Source organism: Papio anubis, unplaced genomic scaffold (genome assembly GCF_008728515.1).
Source record: "Papio anubis isolate 15944 unplaced genomic scaffold, Panubis1.0 scaffold114, whole genome shotgun sequence".
Lineage (NCBI taxonomy): Eukaryota > Metazoa > Chordata > Mammalia > Primates > Cercopithecidae > Papio > Papio anubis.
Window position 1 is genome coordinate 198,578 of NW_022160528.1, and position 25,649 is coordinate 224,226.

At 36.3% G+C, this 25,649-nt stretch overlaps 1 protein-coding gene across 1 annotated transcript; it reads right to left on the bottom strand.

The window, feature by feature from the left end:
• Window positions 1-25,612, bottom strand: LOC116272487 (protein unc-13 homolog C-like). The gene is made up of 4 exons (XM_031661242.1): window positions 25,196-25,612; window positions 5,885-5,977; window positions 4,426-4,585; window positions 1-1,803 (listed from the first exon to the last, which is right to left on the bottom strand). Exons 3-4 carry the CDS (start codon window positions 4,545-4,547, stop codon window positions 1,518-1,520), a joined length of 408 nt encoding a protein of 135 aa, XP_031517102.1. The 5' UTR covers window positions 4,548-4,585; window positions 5,885-5,977; window positions 25,196-25,612; the 3' UTR covers window positions 1-1,517.
• Between the last annotated feature and the right edge of the window lie 37 nt (window positions 25,613-25,649).

Below are 25,649 nucleotides of genomic sequence, written 5' to 3' on the forward strand. Positions count from 1 at the left end.
TGCATGTGCTCAATATACATCCATTTATTAAAGCATATGCCAGAGGATCGCATCACACTATGCATTTAGAGAAGTCATTAACAAAGCAATGGCCTAACAGTTTAACATGAATTAGCCAACATCACTGGTCTGTGATTTCACACTCACTCAGTAGCAGAATGGTTCTGACAGTCATGATACTTCTGTATCATGATAAGCACTTCTGTACTTAACATATTAGATCAGCCTGTTCACAAAGTACAGTCATTATAACAGGCTCTTGCTTCTGTAAGTAGTCCACTAACAGTTATGACCATAAGTTATAATTACGAAGTACTGTTTTACAGCCATATATGTTGGCATAGACTCTAAAAAGTCAAATCATAAAAATACAGAAAATGCAAATATTCATAAACTTTTATATTCAAAAACCAACTTAGCTATATTTAGGTACCAAGCTGTATTATATTATTCTCCTACTGCATTTGATGCATTTGGGGTGTATAAATACAAATTACAAAATTGTAAGCAATTTCTTCTGACTTAATTTTACTATTTTTTCACTAAATGGATGAAAGCATGACTTTTGGCATCAGTACAATATATAGGAATATTGCATTCAATACTAATCATTGAATATTTTTAAAAAGAAAGCATTGAACTGATTATAGAGTCATAACTGTCAGACGGAAGATATTAACAAGATAGTTACTTACAGGTATTTTTCAATGAACCTTCCATCCCATTTCTAACCCATTAACCCAATGACTTTTTAAAGAATGAAATATGGTAAAGCTAAGACATAACAGTATATGACAAATGCATTAACTTACCATTTTTACAAATGTGATGTGACCTTGGCAGTTTTAAAGAACAAAGTTTTTTGTCAATATATATCAAACATTGTTAACAAACTCTAGCATTGCTTTGTGTAAGTCTGCTTTAACAGCATTTCTTCACAGTGATATTTCAGAAAGGTTGGAAACCGGTCAGCAGAAAATATTTCCCACCTTTTCTATTTTAATTTGTATGCAAAAATCACAATATATCTGCAACTATAAAATTACAAATGCTTTCTAGAAGTGACTGCATTTCTAGTTATGGTAGAAAAGGGTATTTGTAAGACATCTATAATGAGGTAAGTAAATAAAATGGAAATTGAGTAATAAATGTTTTCTGATCTATGGGCAATATAAACTAATTTAACAAAGACAACTGATGGGCAAACCCAAAAGACTGGTTTTTAAAATTGTGTTTCGTGAATGTGAAATAGGTAAAGAAACAAAATAAACATGTTAAAAGGTGTTCTTGATACTTCACTTTACATCATAATTTTGGCACTTCATTGGAACACTTATTTCCCAAAGACCAGAATTGATATAAAAGTTCAGCAGGTTTTTTTTTTTACATACCTTGTAGACATTGTACATGAGTACTGGCAAACATTGAAATGTAGTGAAATAAACATTCCCATGTATATGCACATGCATGCAGTAGTCAAACAATTATAGTTATGAATTTAGCTTGCAGTGTTTGTTTCAAGCACTCTCTTCAGGAGATCTTGTTTCAGATTTAAGTCTTACAAATTCTTTAGCCACATCATCACTGGTCCTCTGAGAGAGTATTCTAAGGATAGTCAAACCAGTTTCATCCATAAAGATATTTTTCAGAAGAGGATACCATGCCCCATAGCTTCCCTTTTCTGCTATGTTCTGTAGCTGAATGACTGTCATTCCGATAATTCGATCTTCTCTGGCAAAGCAGTAATCCTTAACTGAGAGATGAAGTTCATAAGCCCCTGGTCGATTTTCCTTTCCCAGAATGCTGTGTGGATTAAAAATACAAATTTTGAGCAAAAATTTTACTTCCACTAAGCATCAAAATACTGCTGAAAATTGTATACAATTGCTTCTGATTATTATGTTGGCAAATAGAATATCACTGTATTGTAACCCTTTAAATTTGACTTAGAAGGCTAATTTTAAAATTACTTTTTCCCTAGACAAAAAATGGGAATTAATCAGTAGAGGCAGGGTCTCCTGATTGCAGGTACAGTGGAGTTGGACAAGAGTCATGGGGGCTAGGCCAGGGTAATGGGTACCTCTTGGTAGAATTTCTATGCCATGTCAATATCAGTTACTACTATCACTTTACCTCCAAATCCTGAATAAGCTATTACATCTAGGAGTCTTTTCTCAGGGGAATACACTGCACAGCCCATCAAGCACCAGTCACAATATGCTAAATTGGATACAAATCTCCAGAGTAAATCAATTCCAGCAGAGCCTGGTGATTCAATGCCAATTCTTTCCTAGGGTAACAGTTAGACCTGTCAAGTGTGTGGCCTCTCCTCACAGCCACCTAAGACAGGTTGTCAGTCAACATAATAAAGAAGGCCCAGTGGTGATATAGTAGACAGTCTTCCTCCACTCCTTATTTGTGTTCATTCTTTTTCATATTCTTGAAATGACTGTACATCTAGCCCTCAGCAGTACCAGCTTCCAAATCCCTTCCTTTTACAGGTGACTTGTTTCTGATGAAACATTTTGCAGAGTCAAACTGTCATTTCCAGGAAACACTGGTAACTAAACTTTGTGCTTTAGGGAATATCTGAAATAATGTGAAAGAAAATGGAAGCCTAGGGGTAAGAGTAGAAGAGCAAAATATGATGGGAACCAGATCTCTTGAATTCAAAATGCTGCCTTTACTAACAAGCAACTTTAGTTGGGTTCAGGTTTTTGTGTAAGGTGGAGAAGTAGATAGTGAAATGTTGTAAGCTAGTGTATTAGCAGGAAATGTGATCTATTAGGACCCTTTTGATAGAGTAGGATACTTCAGTTTTATTAAGTGATAAGAGGATGAAATATTCAGGGCAGAGTGCTGAAACGACTACAGGAAATCATGAACAAAAAACCTGTAAGGGACTGTTTTGGTGTGTAAATCCTTAGGGCTTTGTCCTAGGCCTTGTAACTTCTCGATGTATCCATTCCTAGGTTAGAGTATTTCTTGAATTAAATGACATCCCTTGAGAGTCTGAAAGCCATCTCTAAATTAATAGATTTAAAACATTTTTGTCATCTTCCATCTTGGTAAATTACTATCTTCCCAACTACTTATGGCAAAAATTAGGGGTCATCCTTAATTTTATTCAGTGCCAGGTGTCTCCCACTTGCCCCCGGTGGCTCCACCCTACTTTTTGCTGTTTGCAATAGGAAAACTAGGGGTTCTCCTTGCTTCCAGTAGATTTTGGCCAAAAGGGAACCCCATGAAGAGGCTGGCAGTGAGGAGAGTGAAGTCAGAGTCTTTATTTCCCTGGCTCTTTGCCTGTGAGGCTGCCTCCAGGAGGCTGTTGCCCTCCATGGAATGTCACTGCCGCTTTCAAGGCAGCTGAGGGCTGAGTATACATCAAGTTTTCACTTTCCTAATTTTAGTAATGACTCTTTCTCTACTCTTTTCAGGCATAAGCATGGTAATGGGCTGGTTACTATTAGCCCCCGGTCCCATTATTACTGAAATTTCGCTACACTTAACCCCTTTGTGAATTCCTTCGTAAGTAAGCTCATTTTGATTTACTCTAAGTTGAGCGTTCTGGGGAATTTCTCTTTCATGTTCTACCTCTAGCCTATGGCAAGAATCTACTTTCCACACATGATAGAGAATCTTCCCCATCTATTTCCCTACTACAATCTAGTCAGTCGCTAATAGCTATTGCCTGGACTACTGCAATAACCTTCTAACTGATCTTTACATATTTGGTCTTACCACCATATAATTATTTCTGTACACAACAAAGATGTAAATCATATTGTTCATCTCTTCATTTGAAAACCCTTCAGTGGACCACCTACTGAATTTAGAATTGCATAGCCCTGCGTGACACGGAATCTGCACCTTGACCTCCTCTCCAAAGTAACTGGATCTCACTCCTTTATCTATGACGTGCTGCTTGTTAAATATCCCCGACTTGTTCTTGCCTTAGAGTCCTTGTACTGGCTATTTCACTTGGTCTGAAATGTTCTGCTCTTCCAGGTCTGGTTGACTTTTTATTTGTACAGGTTTCAGTTTAAAAGTCACATGCTCAGGCTTCCCTGACCTCCCAGGCAAAGCAACTAGTCATAGCACTTACCGCATACTTCTGTGTATAGTATTTAATGCCGTATGACAAATATTTTGTGATTGTGTCATACATTCCTCATCTGTAGAAAGTAACTTACATGAGCGTACTGCAAAAGATTTATTCAGAGACCTACTATGATATATACACCTAATGACTATAACATTGGGTGATACATGGTAGGCACTGAACAGATATTGAATGAATTGAAGGGAACTAAAAACAGAGCCTTCTTCATTTTCCTTAGCTCTTCCCACTCCGAATCCCTCAGTAAGGTCAGCTGTACAATAACTATTGCCTAGAGGCATAAGTAAGGTGGGTTTATGACTTACAACTGAAATGTTTCATTGTATTTTGGTGACCACGTGTTGCTTTTTGTTTTTGTGCCTTGTTTTCTCTTCTTGTCTCCAAGGTTCGGTCCCAGTATACAAACTTCCACAAAGGGGCGGAACATGGCTGTGGTCTGCCAGTTTAGGTCATTAATGGCAATCACTAAAAAAGGAAAGGAAGTATCACATTTTAGCAAACAAATGTGTGGAAATTTAGAGTGCATTTTAAAAAGTGATTTATGAAGTCAAAAGTTAATAATACTGCCCTAACCCCAATGACAAGACACTGGACTCCAATAAAACACAATTTTCTTTCTGGAATGCACACTTGATGGAGCTTTTCAGCTTCAAGCTGTGTGGCTTTGGTGAAAAGTTAGCTGCAATTAAAATGACATCTGTTACTAATGAAAAGTTACCGCTCTCCTCCTCTTGTAAAAACATGGTGTTGTTCATATTGAAAATTAAGATATGCTCATCAGGAAATAGATAAAATCTATAAATTTACCAGTCAATGACAATATTTTGGATTGTATGCTTTCAATATTTAGTTACTTTATATACAAAATGATATTATAATGTGTTGCAATCTTATAAATAGTTTTATTTTTTTAAGTCTATCGTGGCTAATTTTCTAATTCATTATATATTTTTTCAATTGCTACTAATATTTTGCTCTGTGGCTATTTCATCCTAGATTAAGCCAGTCACTTGTTAGATATTATAACTGTTTTTAAATTTCAGTCATCATGTGTAAATCCCTTTGCTCATCCTCAAGCGAAGTCTTCTAATTAAAATCACTACTGCAAAAGATTCATTAAACTTTCACATGTTGGCAACACATTTTTCAAAAATATTTAAGGAAATTGACAGTAGATAGTACTGTACATAATCTTTTGTAAAATATTTTACTTTCATGATGTAAGGATACAATGTGTAATATAATTCTGAAATATATTGGGCAACCCTGGTTTTGCTCGAAGTGACTAATATAAAAATAGAACGAGTGCATTGTGAACAAAATGTTAATCCTTTCAATTTCATCTTTGAAATTACCCCTGCATTCAGGCTGCTTTTACAATACAAAACCAACAAATCGAGCCACTCATTATAAAAAACTGTAAGCCAATTGTTGGAAATCATAGAAAAAGAAGTAGGTTTTGTGAATAGTTAAGAACATACTGACTTAATATTTAAAGTACAAGTTTTCAATGAATATCATGGCACCAACCACAAAATAAATATCTGATAAAGTTAGTTTGGATGTTTAATCAGTGTATTTATGTGTTTTGAATAATGCATGCTAAATATTAGTGCCACTGATATTTGTCTATTTTAAATCAAAAGCTTGGGTTTCATTAGGAAATTTTGAGCATGCCCTAAAATAATTATGCATATTTTTTAAAACTTAAAAATGCAAGAGAAGATGCATTGCTGTTTTGATGTATCTAGACCTGAAGCATACCTTTTACAGTGACTTTATGATCGCTCGTTCCAGGGGTGGCTGTGATGTCCACATGAACAGATATCTGACCCACGGCATCTTTGGAGGAAAGACCTGAAAATAAGCAGAGGTTTACTGGCCTGAACTTTCAGACTAGTTAATAATGGACAATTTCATTCTATGCATGAGACATAAAATTACTGGAAATGAATTGTTCATTCACAGCATAATATTCACTTAGGTTTGATAGGTAAGTTTGAGGCTTAGATGTAATAATTACCCCACTGAACTAAAATTTCATTTGGTCTGCAGAAATCCTAAGACATTCTGTTACTGATTTGATGGATCAAAGAACTTCAGTTGATTTCCTATCCGCTTAATGAAGTTATATTCATTGCTTGCACACAAGGATGCACCATTGCTTTTTATTACTTTAAGAACTTTTCTACAATGTGCCATACCAGAGCACTGGGAACAGAAAGGTAGCTTTGTTAGGGTACCTACCTTCAGGAAACTCATAGTTGGCCAGGGGAGACCCACATGTAAATAGGTTGTTGTAATATATTTGCAGGGTCTACCAATAGCATTTTAAAAAGTCAACTCTATCCTGGGAAAGATTAGTCAGGGGTTAAACTTACTGTATTGGAAAGGGCCTGTGATTTGGGTTCAGATAAACGTGAGTTCAAATCACAGTAAGCCACCACTGTTTCTATGATCCTATTTCTTAAATGAGGATAATACCAACCTCTTACTATGTTCACATTAACATATCACTTATGAACATACAACTTTTTCCCCAAACTGAAGCACATGCTCTATTTGTTACCAGGCCTTTATGTTTTAATGTAAAAATTTATCATGGAGGTCATTCCAGTTCAGTGGTAAATATTCAATGACTACATGCTTGGAAAACAAAACATTAATGTTTGACATTTAATCCATTACATGAATATATAATGTAACCATATTTCAATTGTTTTTAATTCCTTATTATAAACTATAATTATTATGCTACAAGTTTATCTACAGTATAGTTTTTAAAAGCATAGTATTTTTGTCAAAGTTATGTGGAATTTTAATTTCTACCCATAGAAATTGTAACTTTTGCAATCTCATTTGCAATATATTAGATTAATACAGATCTTATTTCATAAAAATGAAGGCTAATGCTGAAATCCCAGAGCCAAAGATTCTGAAAGACTTTCAGTTTCTATCTTGAGAGAATCATCAGGATTTGGGCCAGAACCTTTCAAGGGAACCTGCTGAGATAAGCCAGTTCACCACAAGGGCCTCTCTCTTTGGCACAGCCATTTTGATGATAAAAGGACTGGAAGATAGAAAGTGGTCGCTTTGGACATAAGAATTTTAGAACAACCCTTCACACTAACCAAATAGACAATGACCCCTCACCACTAAAGGTCACCACTGAAGTACAAATGGAGTCATCTTTTTTCTTTCCTTCCTCCCCCATGCCAGGGAGACTACCACCAGGAGAAAGAGGTCATACCTTTATCTCTTACTCTTTGTACTACTGAAGTCACGATTATAGCCTGCTTTTGGGAGACAGGTTTCTTTTTTTTTTTGAGACAGGGTCTTGCTCTGTTGCTCAAGCTGGAGTGCAGTGGTGCAATCATAGCACACTCCAGGCTCGATTTGTAGGGCTCAGGTGATTCTCCCACCTCAGCTTCCCAAGTACCTGCAACTAGAAGTGTGCACCAGCATGCCTGGGCCTCCCAAAGTGCTGGAATTGTGGGCATGAGCTGCCATGCCCAGCCGAGAATAGAGCTTTGAGCCAAAGCTTCAATGTGAGCAGAACAAAACCTTAAGAAATGAGTAATTTTCTAGCAGCACGAGTAACTAATACAGTATGAACCTGGATTGTGAGATCTGAAAATGCTGCACCTGCCCATAACATTCTAAGTAGGGCAGTATGAGTTTCGGTTTGGTGTCCTTAGTTATGAAGGAAGACTTAGCTGTTTTAAGACAAGTAACATCTGAAGAAACGTGCATAAAACCCTTAAGAGAAGGGACGCTAAACGTATACAATGTAAGTTTTTCCTTTCTCAAATTGCTTATCTGCGGTCTTCCATTTATACACCGTACCTGTGTGTGTGTTTTCTAATAAGATATTGAGGGTTGCATTGATGTCAGGGGCAGAGGATTTAAAAATCTTGCTTATGTACTCAGCAGTGCCTGAATACTTTTCTGAAACCTCCTGGGTGGAAACATTTACTAGTTTCTCAAAATACATATTTCCTTTTCTAAGACAAAATTTACTCTTCAATGAGATCAAATATAATCTTGAGAACTGGCTGTGTAAGGTAGTACAACCCTGAAGTGCAATGCAGAACATAAATTTTCTGAAAATTGTGGGTTAGAAACAATGGGCTAGAAAGTATTGATTGTCATTGCTCTTATTGCTTAATAGTCATGCTATTTAGAATTTTCACTTTGGAACTACACGATTCTGCTTTCATGGCCCTATGTTTATACCGCTCTCTAGTAGTCATGCTATAGCTAGTCTTATAGTTAATTACGCAGATTTTTCTCCTTAGTTGTATTCCATAACAGAATGCCTTTATTATTAATAATCCATACTTCTCATTCATACAACGCTTTGATGTGCATTACATGGACAATTAAATATTGTTGATTAAATAGTCTGACAGTAGTTGCTTCCACAGTTTAAACAACATTAGTATCCCTCTGACCAGTTCAAATTTCAGTTACCATGGTGTATTAAATGTGTGTAATTGCATAAAGGACAAATTCACAAGATAATTATGTAGTCCACTTAATCACTATGTGGATAGCAGACACCTATCATTAGTGACCAGTCTCTTCTTTCGAAGTAGGTGATTGTCGTCTGTGTGTGAACAGGTACACAGTGACCAAAGTGTGGCCACTTTGTTTCCCAGTTGTAAACCCATGCAATTATTTTACAAACCTGGATAATCAAAAGATGGAGTTGGCCGAGAAAGATGAAAGCTCAGCAAAGAAAGGAAAAGCGATAATGCTAGAGTGAAACATGCATACAATGCAAATGAGTTAATCTAAGCAATTACTGACCCTTGGAATGTTGACACTACTGCCGTTGGAAAGATTCTAGATAAGCATCCAAGCAGATTACTGAAGTTGGGCTTATTGACATAAGTGAGGAGAAAGATACAGACATCCGAGCAAAATTTACATGGAGAAAAGCTCACATTTAGGGAACTCTCAGATAGGTGATGACATACAAAGCTGAAAGGATTACAATGCTGGTGGATTGTCATAGTCCTAAGTTTGGATCCATTTCCAACGCATAGAAAAGCTGTTCACCCCTTACTATACGACGAGAAAAAAAAGGCAAACACTGTTCAAACTACTGTTAAAAAGACTTTTACAATGAAACACTTTAATTCTCAATGTACTAAACAAATATTTTTCCTGTATTTTAAATTTCCCTGTACGTTTATAATTGACGTAAGAGGTTTTTTGTTTTTTGACAAAATCTTTTTAAAAGTCAGTAGAATTTTAAGTTTTTCCATACGTTATCAGGATTACTTTCCAGTTTATGTCCCATTATTTTCATATTCCTGTATTACTGTGAAAAGACATATACATGTACTTCCATTGATTCATTTAATCCTTTTGATACTGAAACTCTAAAAGCTGCTTAATTCAGTCACATGTGTGTTACATTGTGCAATCTATTTTACCTCACATTTGGAAGATTTGCTTTACTACATCCTTGAATATGATGTGTACAGTGAAATTGGTCAATTGTCTATCCCAGGGTAAAAATGAAATTGAACCAAAGCATTTTGAACACAAGATATCTCAATCGACTAGTTCTTTGCCCAAAAAAGCAGCCTATATTTCCATTTCCTATGGATTTGAATATGGAAATAATCTAACATCATACCCTTTATTCAACAAAGTTTTAGTGAGCAATTCAGAAAATTTTAATGAGAGGCTATACCTATTATATAGTCTTGCTTATTCTAAATCCATAGGGATTAGACCACATCTGAAGTCACCATCTGTGTGTCTACAACGTGCCGTTTGTCACTAATATTATTAAGTCATGAATACTTCAAGAATGAATAGTGCCTTTTTGAGTACACACTGACACAGGGAAGGAAGCTCAAATAACTCATTGTCTGCTTTATTTGAACTTCTCTTCAGAACAGCAGCTTTTGAGGATTAAAAATTCCTGCTTACTGTTGTTATACCATGGGATTAATAAGCACCTTAATGGAATCTCTCACCTACCATAATTTTAGTATGCATCAACAGTCTCACACGTTTAATAATGACTACTCATAGAATGCTTTTAATTGGTAATGACCTATGAAACATGATATAGAAAACACATCACAGCTTCTCAAATGACCCCTATAGGTTAACCAATTGCTTAAGTTTCTGACAAAGAAATTTGAATCTGGCCCCACAAAACAAGGAGGTAGATTATTTATGAAGGTCAACCACTCTGGCAGTATCACAATTAAATATTAGGCTCATCTGCCCCATAGCTCCTCCATTGTCAGGTCCAGGACTCTGGATTGGAATGACTTCCCTCCACATTCAGTTCTCTAAGTCATTAGGCATCATCCAAGATGGTAGATGATGAATAAATGGACAATGACTTAAGCTCTTTTTCCTCTCTCATCCCTTACAGTGCTGTCTTCCCTAGTCTTTGCTCATTATTTCCATGTTATTTAATAAATATTTGGAGGAATTCATGGCAGTGATAACAATAATGGCTATAATTTTTTATTACCTATGAATGCCAGGCATTGTGCTAAGTGCTTTAGGTGTAAGATCCTGCAAGGTATTGTATACGTTTCACAGAGGCTAATACTGAGATTCAGATGTTAGTTACCTGTTAAAGTCAATAAACAGCAAAGCTGAGATTTGACTTCAGATCTCTGACTTATAAGGTATTGTATATACTGTGCTTTGATGCTCATTGAACAGCTTCCCCCCATATCTCTCCCTCCTGCCCCTCCACTTTTTTTTTTTTCTTTTTAACATCAAAGAGGAAGAAGCAAAGTTTGGCCTGGTTTAGTTTTAATGGCATTTAAAACATTGCTACACTAAAAGACAGGGCATGGAACAAAAGATTTAAAAAATCACTAATATAGCACCTAGATATCTTAAGATTTTCTATCATTTATTTTGCATTTTCACTTATTATATACTAAACTCTACAGTCACATGTCACTTAATGATGGCTATAAATTCTGAAAAACGTGTTAGGTGATTTCTTCATTGTGCAAACATCATCGAGTGTGCCTATACAAATCTAAGTGGTATAGCCTATGAGACTTCTAAATGGTAGGGCACAGCTTATTGTTCCTAGGCTACAAACCTTTACAGTACGTTCCTGTACTGAATAGTGTAGGCAGTTGTAACACCTGTATTTCTGTATCTAAACATAGCTAGACATAGAGAAGGTACAGTATAAAACATAAAAACAAGACACCTAAATTGAGCTCTTACCATGAATGGGGCTTGTGGCATTGGAAGTTGCCCTGGGTGACTCAATGCATGAGTGATGAGTGAATATCAAGACCTAAGACATTATTGGACACCTTGCAGCCTCTCTAGACACTTAGGCTACATTATAAAAGATCTTCTTCAATAATAAACTAACCTTTCTGTAACCTTTTACTTTGTAAACTAATTTTTTAACCTTTTGACTCTTGTAGTAACACTTAGCTTAAAACACAAACACATAGCTCAAGCTGTATAAAAACATCATCATCTTTCTTTAAAATAGAAAAAATATTACAGAATAAGGTTATAAAGATTTTTTTTACTTAAAAGTTTTTTGTCGTTGTTGTTAAACTGTTTGCCCAGGCCTACACGGGGTCAGAATCCTCAACATCATTTTTCAGATCTTTAACTTGAGTCTTTTCTAACTGTACATAATTATATTGCTATACTCTTTATGACTGGAAGTACAGCAGGCTTATTTACACCATCATTACCACAAACATGTGTTGTGCTATTATAATCTTATGGGACCACTGTTGAAATGCAGTGCATGGTTGACTGTAACACTGGTAGATATCACAAACTCCACAGCAATTATGTAAAGACACACTTAAATTAACTTTGTTTCCTAGGATTTTCTGGACTTTAAACTTACTGCTGATTCAAACAGCTTATATTTGCTACTTTATGTTAACTGAGTCGCCATGGCTACAGTTGGTTGAAGTGTGTTGCTGAGAAACTGATGAGAGGTTACTAAGAAATCCTTGAGGTAAGTCACCATGTTGGTTAATTATCATTTAGAATTGCTTTGGGACATTTAGATGCCCTAACTTTAAATATTTTAGGATCAAAACATATTAAGATTGAAGAGTTTTAGGGCTAGAGGGAGGCTTGGAAATCATTTGATCAAGTCTTTTTGTTTTAGACATAAAGAAGTTGAGGCTTAGTATTTTGAACGCTTTCCAACAAAGGGGGCAATATTAGTGGTAGGTCTTATTTTTCAGTTCTGGATTCTTTCCACTGACAAACTAGCTTATCTTTTGGAATCCACAGAATAGGATAGATTGTCAAACAAGAGAAGAACTTGGGAAGTAGGTAGCATGTGGATTTGGCCAATCACTGTTACTTGTTCCCACCTGGAAAGTCACAGCAGTTGGGGGAAAAGAAACAAAACAACTCTCAACCCCAACTAATGCCTGAAACTGTTTCAGATACATAGTCATTATATCTATTCATGCACAACAATTACTAGCAAACATGACTATCGCGCAGAGAGAGGTAGAGATATAAAAAGGTTCTCTCCATATGGCAGTGTGTATTCCCACCAGGCATTATAGGCAGGATGAGACTAGGGAACAATGCATTTTGAAAGAAGAGAGCTTCAGGATGTCTTCTTCTTGATAATCACTAAATTAAATAAATGTAGTAATGGAAGCCGAGTTAGTTCAGATGAATGAAGTCAGTCAAGGGACTATGCATCCCCACAGCCCTGGCTTCAGACACTGCATCTATCGGTAACCAAAGGAAGTTAACAAGACAGACCCTCTTTTTGATAGCACAACAGGGTGACTATAGTCAATAACAACTTAACTGTACATTTTAAAATAAAGAGTATAATCGGATTGTTTGTCAGTAAAAGGATAAATGCTTGAGGAGATGGATTTCACATTGCATGCCTGTATCAAAACATCTCATGTACCCACAAAAAATTTAAAAATTGGCTAGGGTTAATCCAGTTCACATACACATTGAAAAATCTATGTCTAAATAGATCTTCTCATTTGAGAATGAGTGAATATATAAAACCCCATAAAGGGCATCTGAAACAAACATTCTATAGAACAAGAAAAAGATACTATCTTCAGAACTCAGAGGAGAAAGTTTCTCTCCAAAAACAGCATTCCTAAATAAATCATTTTAAAACAACAGTCATTAAAAGTACAACAAAATTTCTTGAGGTAAAAGTTTTAAATTTTTAGAAGAATTCCATTTCAGAAAAATTAGAAAAGTATAAAATACACCAGCATATATCTGGATGCAACGTTTATGGATAAAGGGCAAAATGTCTTGTATATAATATCCAAGACGAAAAGGAAGATTCTGGCAACCCTGTATTTTTCCTCCTAAAATTCAGGAAAAAATGACACAATACCTAGTTATGAGGGAGACAGTATGTGAGCATAAATTTTAATCCAGCCAGTTTTACCTCATGTGTAAATAAAACAAAAAGTCAAGCCCAGAAAAATTAATATATAATTCAGCCAATAGAGCCTAAGACCAGAGCTGTTGAGTTGTAGTGAGTGTGGATACTGATCTATACCTGACTACTACACAAAAGTCTTCTTTCTTGTAATATAATAGCTACAGAGGGAAGTTACTATATTTTCAGGGAAATTATGGATTCAAAGAGATTCAAATTATTTGAATAGATGCTTATAGAGTCTAAAATTTGCTTTGTGCCAGCTCAAAGTCTTGGATGTTTGGGGATGTGGGTATTAGCGATGGCGCAAGTTCTATGCAATATGGTGTTAAAACAGAATAAGACACTAGTAATAATGAGAGAAAAATATTAATCCTAGCAAGAAAGCTTTTCAATTATAGCCAAAGTCTAAAAAAATAGGTCCAGCACTGACCTGAGGTATTGACACTATGTAAAGTTTTATAAAAGGAAAGAGAAGAACATGAACATTATGGTATCTGATTGAGTTAAAAAGGAGAGCAGTATGACAGTCAACAACCTCTCTCCACCAAGTCCCTCTGGGGAACAACTTGTGCTATTAAAGTAGCTGGGACACCAGGATATTGGGCTGGAGTTCTTACCCTGTTTTATTTTTCTTCAAGCACTTCTGATGTTGCAATGTATAATTGTTCCTTCTACCAAAATATAAGCTCCATAAGGGAAAGATCTTTGCCCTGATCACAAATACTTAATTACTACCTAAAACAGTTCCTAGTACGTACTAGATAAATATTTGCCAAATACAGTTACACAATTCGAAAACTTAAGAATATTATTATTTAAAAGATAAATTGTAAATTAAACATAAACCGAGGTTATAAGCCTGGCATTTTATCATGATTTATATCTCCATTTTGATTTTTAGCTTTTTAAAAAGAAGATATTATAGAAATAGTTAAGGCCCCAAGAGTTCTCCTCCCTGGACTCTTTCTCCATTATCATTACACTTGAAAAAAATATAATGTTTTTATACTTGGTTTATGGACACATAAATATTCATTATTCATTAATAGGTTTTAGAAATATTAACAGTATTATGAGTATCATTGTACAGTTTTGTTTCACTAGATATTGATTCTGAGATTTATCCATGTTAAATAGACAGCATTGTAATTATTTTAAACTACTGTATAGTATACCATTCATGAATATTTCATAATTCGTGCATTCTCCTATTAATATTTAGTAAATATAGCAACACAATTTTAGACATTTTTTAATATGTCACCTGTTGGGATTTTGATCATTGTATTTATAAATTTGGAAATTGATATTTCTCTACAATTATTCAGCTATTCATGTCTTGCTCTGAATATCAAAATCTTTTAGAGGTTTTATACATGTTTTGCTACATTGGTAGATATGTTGTTTTATTATTTTAAATAGGATATTTTAGTTTAATTGGCTATTATGTAAGAAAGCTATTGATTTTGTAGTGAGTAAATCTTCTAATTGTTTTTATATAGATCTATTTATGCTTTCTATGTAGGTAATTATGTTGTCTGCTTCCAAAATTTTTTAAAAGTCCTTGTTCTAGAGATCTGCGTCAAGATGGCCGAATAGGAACAGCTCCAGCTCCCAGCATGAGTGACACAGAAGACAGGTGATTTCTGCATTTCCAGCTGAGGTACTAGGTTCATCTCACTGGGGCATGTTGGACAGTGGGTGCAGCCCAACGAGCAAGAGCCAAAGCAAGGCGAGGCACAACACCTGGAAAATCGGGTCACTCCCACCCTAATAATGCACTTTTTCAAGGGTCTTAGCAAGCAGCACACCAGGAGATTATATCCCATGCCTGGCTTAGATGGTCCTACGCCCATGGAGCCTCCCTCATTGCTAGCACAGCAGTCTGAGATCTAACTGCAAGACAGCAGCAAGACTGAGGGAGGGGCACCCGCCATTGCTGAGGCTTAAGTAGGTACACAAAGCAGCCAGGAAAGCTCGAACTGGGTGGAGCCCACCACAGCTGAAGGCGGCCTGCCTGCTTCTGTATGTTCCACCTCTGGGACAGGGCATAGCAAACAAAAGGCAGCAGAAACCTCTGCAGATTTAAATGTCCCTGTCTGACAGCTTTGAAGAGAGTAGTGGTTTTCCCAGCACAGAGTTTGAGATATGAAAACAGACTGTCTACTCAAGTGGATCCCTGACCCCCGAGTAGCCTAACTGGGAGACATCCCCCACTAGGGGCAGACTGATACCTCACACAGCTGGGTACCCCTCTGACACGAAGCTTCCAGAGGAACGATCAGATGGCAACATTTGCTGTTTAGCAATATTCACTCTTCTGCAGCCTCTGCTGCTGATACCCAGGCAAACAGGGTCTGGAGTCAACCTCGAGTAAACTCCAACAGACCTGCAGCTGAGGGTCCTGACTGTTAGAAGGAAAACTAACAAACAGAAAGGACACCCACACCAAAACCCCATCTGTACGTCACCATCATCAAAGACCAAAGGTAGATAAACCACAAAGATGGGGAAAAAGCAGTGCAGAAAAGCTGGAAATTCAAAAAATCAGAGTGCATCTCCCCCTCCAAAGAAACACAGCTCATCACCAGCAACGGAACAAAGCTGGATGGAGAATGACTTTGACGAGTTGAGAGAAGAAGGCTTCAGTTGATCCAACTTGTCTGAGCTAAAGGAGGAAATACGAACCCAGCACAAAGAAACTAAAAACCTTGACAAAAGATTTGACGAATGGCTAACTAGAATAACCAAAGCAGAGAAGTCCTTAAATGACCTGATAGAGTTGAAAACCATGGCATGAGAGTTACGTGACAAATGCACAAGCTTCAGTAACTGAAGATCAAATGAACAAAATGAAGTGAAGTTTAGAGAAAAAGGAGTAAAAAGAAATGAACAAAGCATCCAAGAAATATGGGACTATGTGAAAAGACCAAATCTACATCTGACTGGTGTACCTGAAAGTGACGGGGAGAATGGCACCAAGCTGGAAAACAGTCTGCAGGATATTATCCAGGAGAACGTCCCCAACCTAGAAAGGCAGGCCAACATTCAAATTCAGGAAATACAGAGAATGCCACAAAGATACTCCTCGAGAAGAGTAACTCCAAGACCCATAATTGTCAGATTCACCAGGGTTGAAATGAAGGAAAAAATCTTAAGGGCAGCCAGAGAGAAAGGTTGGGTTACCCACAAAGGGAAGCCCATTCAGACTAACAGCAGATGTCTCGGCAGAAACCCTACAAGCCAGTAGAGACTGGGGGCCAATATTCAACATTCTCAAACCCAGAATTTCATATCCAGCCAAACTAAGTTTCATAAGTGAAGGAGAAATAAAATCCTTTACAGACAAGCAAATGCTGAGGGATTTTGTCACCACCAGACCTGCCCTACAAGAGCCCCTGAAGGAAGCACTAAACATGGGAAGGAACTAGTACCAGCCACTGCAAAAACATGCCAAAATGTAAAGACCACCGATGCTAGGAAGAAACTGCATCAACTAACGAGCAAAATAACCAGCTAACATCATAATGACAGGATCAAGTTCACACATAACAATATTAACCTTAAATGTAAATGGGATAAATGCTCTAATTAAAAGACACAGACTGGCAAATTGGAAAAAGAGTCAAGACCCATCAGTGTGCTATATTCAGGAGACCCATGTCATTTGCAGAGACACACATAGGCTCAAAATAAAGGGATGGAGGAAGATCTACCAAGCAAATGGAAAACAAAAAAGGCAGGGATTGTAATCCTAGTCTCTGATAAAACAGACTTTAAACCAACACAGATCAAAAGAGACAAAGAAGGCCATTACATAATGGTAAAGGGATCAATTCAACAAGAGCTAACTATCCTAAATATATATGCACCCAATACAGGAACACCTGGAATGATAAAGCAAGTCCTTAGAGACTTACAAAGAGACTTAGGCTCCCATACAATAATAATGGGAGATTTTAACACACCACTGTCAATGCTAGACAGATCAACGAGACAGAAAGTTAACAAGGATATCCAGGAATTGAACTCAGCTCTGCACCAAGCAGACCTAATAGACATCTACAGAACTCTCCACCCCAAATCAACAGAATATACAGTCTTCTCAGCACATCACATTTTTATTCCAAAAATTGACCACATAGTTGGAAGTAAAGCACTCCTCAGCAAATGTAAAAGAACAGAAATTATAACAAACTGTCTCTCAGACCACAGTGCAATCAAACTAGAACTCAGGATTGAGACATTCATTCAAAACCACTCAACTACATGAAAACTGAACAACCTGCTCCTGAATGACTACTGGGTACATAACGAAATGAAGGCAGAAATAACGATGTTCTTTGAAACCAATGAGAACAAAGATACAACATACCAGAATCTCTGGGACACATTTAAAGCAGTGTGTAGAGGGAAATTTATAGCACTAAATGCCCACAAGAGAAAGCTGGAAAGATCTAAAATTGACACCCTAACATCACAATTAAAAGAACTAGAGAAGCAAGAGCAAACACATTCAAAAGCTAGCAGAAGGCAAGAAATAACTAAGATCAGAGCAGAACTGAAGGAGATAGAGACACAAAAAACCCTCCAAAAAATCAATGAATCCAGGAGCTGGTTTTTATGAACAGATCAACAAAATTGATAGACCACTAGCAAGAATAAAGAAAAATCAAATAGATGCAATAAAAAATGAAAAAGGGGATATCAGCACCGACCCCACAGAAATACAAACTACCATCAGAGAATACTACAAACACCTCTACGTGAATAAAAGAGAAAATCTAGAAGAAATGGATAAATTCCTGGACACATACCCTCTCCCAAGACTAAACCAGGAAGAAGTTGAATCCCTAAATAGACCAATAGGCTCTGAAATTGAGGCAATAATTAATAGCCTACCAACCAAAAAAAGTCCAGGACCAGATGGATTCACGGCTGAATTCTACCAAAGGTACAAGGAGGAGCTGGTACCATTCCTTCTGAAACTACTCCAATCAATAGAAAAAGAGGGAATCCTCCCTAACTCATTTTATGAGGCCCACATCATCCTGATACCAAAGCCTGGCAGAGACACAACAAAAAAGAATTTTAGACCAATATCCCTGATGAACATCGATGCAAAAATCTTCAATAAAATACTGGCAAACTGAATCCAGCAGCACATCAAAAAGCTTATCCACCATGATCAAATGGGCTTTATTCCTGGGATGCAAGGCTGGTTCAACATTCGCAAATCAATAAACGTAATCCAGCATATAAACAGAACCAAAGACAAAAACCACATGATTATCTCAATAAATGCAGAAAAGGCCTTTGACAAAATTCAACAGCCCTTCATGCTAAAAACTCTCAATAAATTCGGTATTGATGGAACGTACCTCAAAATAATAAGAGCTATTTATGACAAACCCACAGACACTATCATACTGAATGGGCAAAAACGAAGCATTCCCTTTGAAAACTGGCACAAGACAGGGATGCCCTCTCTCATCACTCCTATTCAACATAGTGCTGAAAGTTCTAGCCAGGGCAATCAGGCAAGAGAAAGAAATCAAGGGTATTCAGTTAGGAAAAGAAGTCAAATTGTCCCTGTTTGCAGATGACATGATTGTATATTTAGAAAACCCCATTGTCTCAGCCCAAAATCTCCTTAAGCTGATAAGCAACTTCAGCAAAGTCTCAGGATACAAAATCAATGTGCAAAAATCACAAGCATTCTTATACACCAATAACAGACAAACAGAGAGCCAAATCATGAGTGAACTCCCATTCACAATTGCTTCAGATAGAATACAATACCTAGGAATCCAACTTACAAGGGATGTGAAGGACCTCTTCAAGGAGAACTACAAATCACTACTCAGTGAAATAAAAGAGGACACAAACAAATGGAAGAACATACCATGCTCATGGATAGGAAGAATCAATATTGTGAAAATGACCATACTGCCCAAGGTAATTGATAGATTCAATGCCATCCCCATCAAGCTACCAGTGAGTTTCTTCACAGAATTGGAAAAAACTGCTTTAAAGTTCATATGGAACCAAAACAGAGCCCACATTTCCAAGACAATCCTAAGCAAAAAGAACAAAGCTGGAGGCATCATGCTACCTGACTTCAAACTATACTACAAGGCTACAGTAACCAAAACAGCATGGTACTGGTACCAAAACAGGGATATAGACCAATGGAATAGAACAGAGCCCTCAGAAATAATACCACACATCTACAGCCATCTGATCTTTGACAAACCTGAGAAAAACAAGAAATGGGGAAAAGATTCCCTGCTTAATAAATGGTGCTGGGAAAATTGGCTAGCCATAAGTAGAAAGCTGAAACTGGATCCTTTCCTTACTCCTTATACAAAAATTAATTCAAGATGGATTAGAGACTTAAATGTTAGACCTAAAACCAAAAAAACACTAGAAGAAAACCTAGGTAATACCATTCAGGACATAGGCATGGGCAAGAACTTCATGTCTAAAACACCAAAAGCAATGGCAAGGGCAACAAAAGCCAAAATTGACAAATGCCATCTAATGAAACTAAAGAGCATCTGCACAGCAAAAGAAACTACCATCAGAGTGAACAGGCAACCTACAGAATGGGAGAAAATTTTTGCAATCAACTCATCTGACAAAGGGCTGATATCCAGATCCTACAAAGAACTCAAGCAAATTTACAAGAAAAAAACAACCCTATCAAAAATTGGGCAAAGGATATGAACAGATACTTCTCAAAAGAAGACATTTATGCAGCCAACAGACATATGAAAAAATGTTCATCCCTGGCCACCAGAGAAATGCAAATCAAAACCACAATGAAATACCATCTCACACCAGTTAGAATGGCGATCATTAAAAAGTGAGGAAACAACAGGTGCTGGAGAGGGTGTGGAGAAATAGGAACACTTTTATACTGTTGGTGGGACTGTAAACTAGTTCAACCATTGTGGAAGACAGTGTGGTGATTCCCCAAGGATCTAGAACTAGAAATACAATTTGACCCAGCCATCCCATTACTGGGTATATACCCAAAGAATTATAAATCATGCTGCTATAAAGACACATGCACATGCATGTTTATTGCGGCACTATTCACAGTAGCACAGACTGGGAACCAACCCAAATGTCCATCAGTGACAGACTGGATTAAGAAAATGTGGCACATATACACCATGGAATACCATGCAGCCATAAAAAAGGATGAGTTAGTGTCCTTTGTAGGGACATAGATGCAGCTGGAAACCATCATTCTCAGCAAACTATCTCAAGAACAGAAAATCAAACACCACATGTTCTCACTTATAGGTGGGAACTGAACAATGAGAACACTTGGACACAGGAAGGGGAACATCACACACCAGGGCCTGTTGTGGGGTTGGGGGAGGGATAGCATTAGAAGATATACTTAATGTGAATGACCAGTTAATGGGTGCAGCACACCAACATGGCACATGTATACCTATGTAACAAACCTGCACATTGTGCACATGTACCCTACAACTTAAAGTATAAAAAAACAAAAGTCTCTTGTTCTTTAGTGGAGAGAAAAATTATCTCCTAATTTTATGTGAATATAACCTTTAAATAAAGGTGACATGGAGAGCACAAAATTAAGACCCCACTGACCTAATTCATATAAGTATAAAAATCCTAAGTGAAATACTGACAAAATGCAAGCCTTTAATCAAATAAAGCTTATTAAAACTTTTATAGTAACAAGAAAAGGTTGGTCTAAACTATTACCCTAATAAATATGTCAAAGTATAAAATTCAATGCTCATTCCTATTCAAAGCGTAGATTATTCATATTTGGAGGGTAGCTTTTAAATGTGATTTTTCAAAAATACCCACTTCTTTTGCAACAACAATTTCATATTCCCATGTAAGTCATTAAAAATTGCGTTTTAAAGCAAACAAAATAAGACTATGCGAAATTAGAATAAATGGAATCAGTGAGAACACAATTATTCAATTAAATGTTCTAGGAGAAGTTTTTACTAATGGGGAAAAAGTTAAACTTGAATCATTTGATATCTGCATGTGGAAAATCTTTTGGAACTTGAAATCAAAATCAAATCACAAACTTAAAAACAAAACATTTGTAGATCAGTCTGTCAACTGGGAAAATGTTTTGCGACAGATGTTACAGATTTCAAGAAGGTTACTCTCCTCAATGTATAAAGAAGTCATACAAATAAACTCTAAATGAAGAAATAGATAATTCACAAAAAGAAATTTAACTGGTTCATGTGGAAAATGTGTAACATTTAAATAAGGTGTCTAGTATGGCTTATCATATTAGCATATATTTTAGCATATTTTTTAAACAAATACAACCACCTAATGCTGGAGATTTTGTCAAAAATGTAACTACTTGAGTCCATGACTGATGGGAATAAAAATGAAAAGTATGATTCTGGGTGGAAAGCAACTTGGGTATTACATGCTTTCTGCATATTTGAGTTTATTAATTTCAACTATGAAACTATTCAAAATATATGTGAAAGATGGTGTTTTATAAAATTCTGTTTGAAAATGAGAAATAAACTTATTTTGTAATTGCTGAGTAAATCATTAAATGAGATATCCATGTGATCAGTGCAACAGTTGTAAACATGACAGTTCAGAGTTAATATTATGTAAAATATTTATGTTGCAAGGTCATGTGAATGGATAAATTAATTGTGTATAAGCCTGATGAAACATTTAAAATAAGATTAAATTACAAAAAATATAACAAAAGCTTAATTTTTTTTGAGTATTATCTTTATACTCTGTATTTTCTATTGTTTTCCAATCGCATGTTACTTTTTAAATAAAATAAATGTAGTTAGAAGATTTCAAAACGTGTGTTAAGAGAGCTTGATTTAATATTGGCTAAAGTATAACAGTTATCAAGAAACTTGATAGGGTTTCAAACGAGTATATGCATATACTTTTCCAGAAGAGTTTAAAATAGTTGAATCGTTCAGGATTCTTAAAAGTTCATCCAGAGATTATTTCAGAAATAAGAACTCAACCAATCTATGGATGGACCTCTTCAGGTGTTATCTTAATCAGATTTCTTTAATGTACTGTCACTTTTTTCTTTTCTCTTCAAGCATAATTCTGCTGAAAATTGGGAGTCTCCAGTGATTTTTTTTTAGCCAGCCATATGTGTTTTTTCAGGTCCTTGGTATTTGCTATGTCTTTGGCCTGTATGTGGTTGATTAACTGTCTACTTCTCTGCATTACTTATTGTAGCTTCCTTTTTTTTTCTTCGTTTAGCTTTTTGTTATGTGCCATCATCCACTATTGTGAGCTCTTGGCTTTTCACTCTCCTTTCTCTATTCTCGAACTTTAATCGTTTTAATATTTGTACTGTTAGTCCCTCCCCTGATCTTTCAATTGAACTCCATTTCTAATAGCCTAAGGAATATCCTTCCATGTTTTCATTTTAGTGGAACCTCAAAGTTAATTTTTCATATTCTCAAAATACCTCCAAGTGTTTATCTTCCCCATTTTCAACCTTGCTAATATTTTCCTACCATTCAAGCTCCAATCATTGGCAACCATGGGATTTATCTTGTTTTTATTTATTGACCCTAACCAGTAACTAAATCATGTCCATTGTTCTTTATATAGTTTTAGTCTTTATTTTATTTAATGCAGTAGGACTAAGTTTCCCAATATACCAATTGCATCCTGTTAACCCCTTCTAAACCCAAGGGCTCTTGCTGATTTGAGTGGAAATTTTAAATTTAATCCTAAGCTTTAGAAATTGTTCTCCTATCAATTATAAATGAATTTACCTCTTATCACACTCAACAATATCCCTTTTTACAAACCTTCCTTGCACATATGCAAATACTACTCCACATCCAAGCTCTGCCACCTCCGCATAGCTTCTCCAATCACTCCAACCAACACTACTGATGGCCACTTGTAGCTACTGTATTCTCTCCATACCATCCATTTTGTCACTTAATATGCCACTTCATTGTGTATTCCTGTGATTTTCTACAGATCAAACCTATTACATCATGAAGTTATGCCAAGATTAAAACAGTTTTAATGCTAAATTTAAAAAAAATACAGTTGTCTAAAATTTTTTATTTCTTACTATTGGTCAAATTGTTGGAATAACTGATAGAAAAACGAAAACTGGTCATTGAAACACAAATTTTGGAGATGAAAACTAACAGTGATTCAGTGTATATAGAAGGTACGTGACAGTCTCTGGGCCATACTGCCTAGGTTTGAATCCAGGCTTCACTAAATATCAGCTAGGTGATGTTGTACAAGTTACTTAATCTCAAATCCCACATCTGTAAAATAAGAGTTAATAGTTCTTACCTATTTCAATTGTTGTAAAGATTAAATGAGTTACCACTTGTAAAGAACTCAAAATACCTGGCATATGTAAAGTCTATTTGCTACCTATTATTTTGGTGATTGCTTATTAAAACATCAAACTATTCATCCCTGTTTACCTAGCAGTTTCTATAAACCTGTCTTACAGAAACACTTGCACAAATACACAAAGACACATATGGCTAACATTTTTAGAGGTGGGTGGATCACCTGAGGTCAGGAGTTTGAGACCAGCCTGGCCAACATCGTGAAACCATGCCTCTACTAAAAATACAAAAAATTAGCCAGTCATGGTGCCTGTAATTCCAGCTACTCGGGAGGCAGAGGCAGGAGAACTGCTTGAACCTGGAAGGCAGAAGTTGCAGTGAGCCAAGATCACGCCTCTGCACTCCTGCCTGGGTGACAGAGCAAGACTCTGTCTCAAAAACAAAAAAAAAAAAAAAAAAAAAAGCTAAAGACAACCAATATATCTATTAGTAGTAAAATAGTGAGTACCTCATCATATATCATATGAATATCATACGAAACACTGTGAATTCACACCAAAAGAGTGAATTCACACTAAACAGTGAAGGAACTCTTTTGTATATAAGATATGAAGGTCTATTTAAAAAAAAACTACAGTACGCTCTGATATGGTTTGGCTGTGTCCCTACCCAAATCTCATCTTGAATTGTGGTTCCTATAATCTCCCCATGTCATGGGAGGGACCTGGTAGGAAGTAACTGAATCATGGGGCAGTTCTCCCATGCTGTTCTTATGACAGTGAGAGAGTTATCATGAGATCTGATGGTTTTATAAGGAGCTTTTTCCCCTTTGCTTGGCACTTCTCTTTCCTGCCACCATGTGAAGAAGCACATGTTTGCTTCCCTTTCTGCCATAATTGTAAGTTTCCTGAGGCCTCCCCAGCCATGTTGAACTGTGAGTCAATTAAACCTTTTTCCTTTTTCAATTACCCAGTCTCAGATATGTCTTTATTAACAGCATGAGACTGGACAATTACATGCATATTACTCAATTTTAGGGGGAAGAAAGAAGTATTATACATGTATGATTAAAGGTCTGGGAGAATAAACAATGCACACAGAGATGGTGTTGGCTGAGTGTATTAGCTTTGTGCTATCATACACTCTCATCTGAACTGTTTAAGAAACATCTAGCACATAATTAAAATGTTTAAACATATTAAAAAGAACCAGAAAATTTAGAACAAGAAAATATAGATGACAAGTTCAGTTCACTGATTTAAAACCTTGTGCTTTCCCTGTCTGGAGAATACATACATCACTGATGTGGCTCAGTCATTTTGACCAGGATGTTATCCACCCTGCCAAGCAGCTATCATGAACAAATTGCTGAATTTGTGAGCATGTGAGTGAGTAACTGAACAGTGCTGAGAGGAAAATTGGTAATGTACATCAATGGGTAGATGGAGCACGGTCCACAGTGATCCAATAATTGGTACCGGGGTGACAGCAGAAGACAGAACTGACTTCATTCCAGTCATCAATCAAGAATGCTCACCCAGCAGAATACTCAAGCAGCAGCAGTAAAAAGCCAATAAAAATGAAAAGAAATCAGCTTAGTTATGGACAACAATGCAAACACGTCTAAGAGATGACCACAATTATCAGCAGTAGTTACCAGGGTTCAGAACATTTGACTGAGAACTCATTTAATACCAGAGCCTTAGAAACATTAGAAGCTAATGTTGAAACAGTAAAATGTAACTCACCA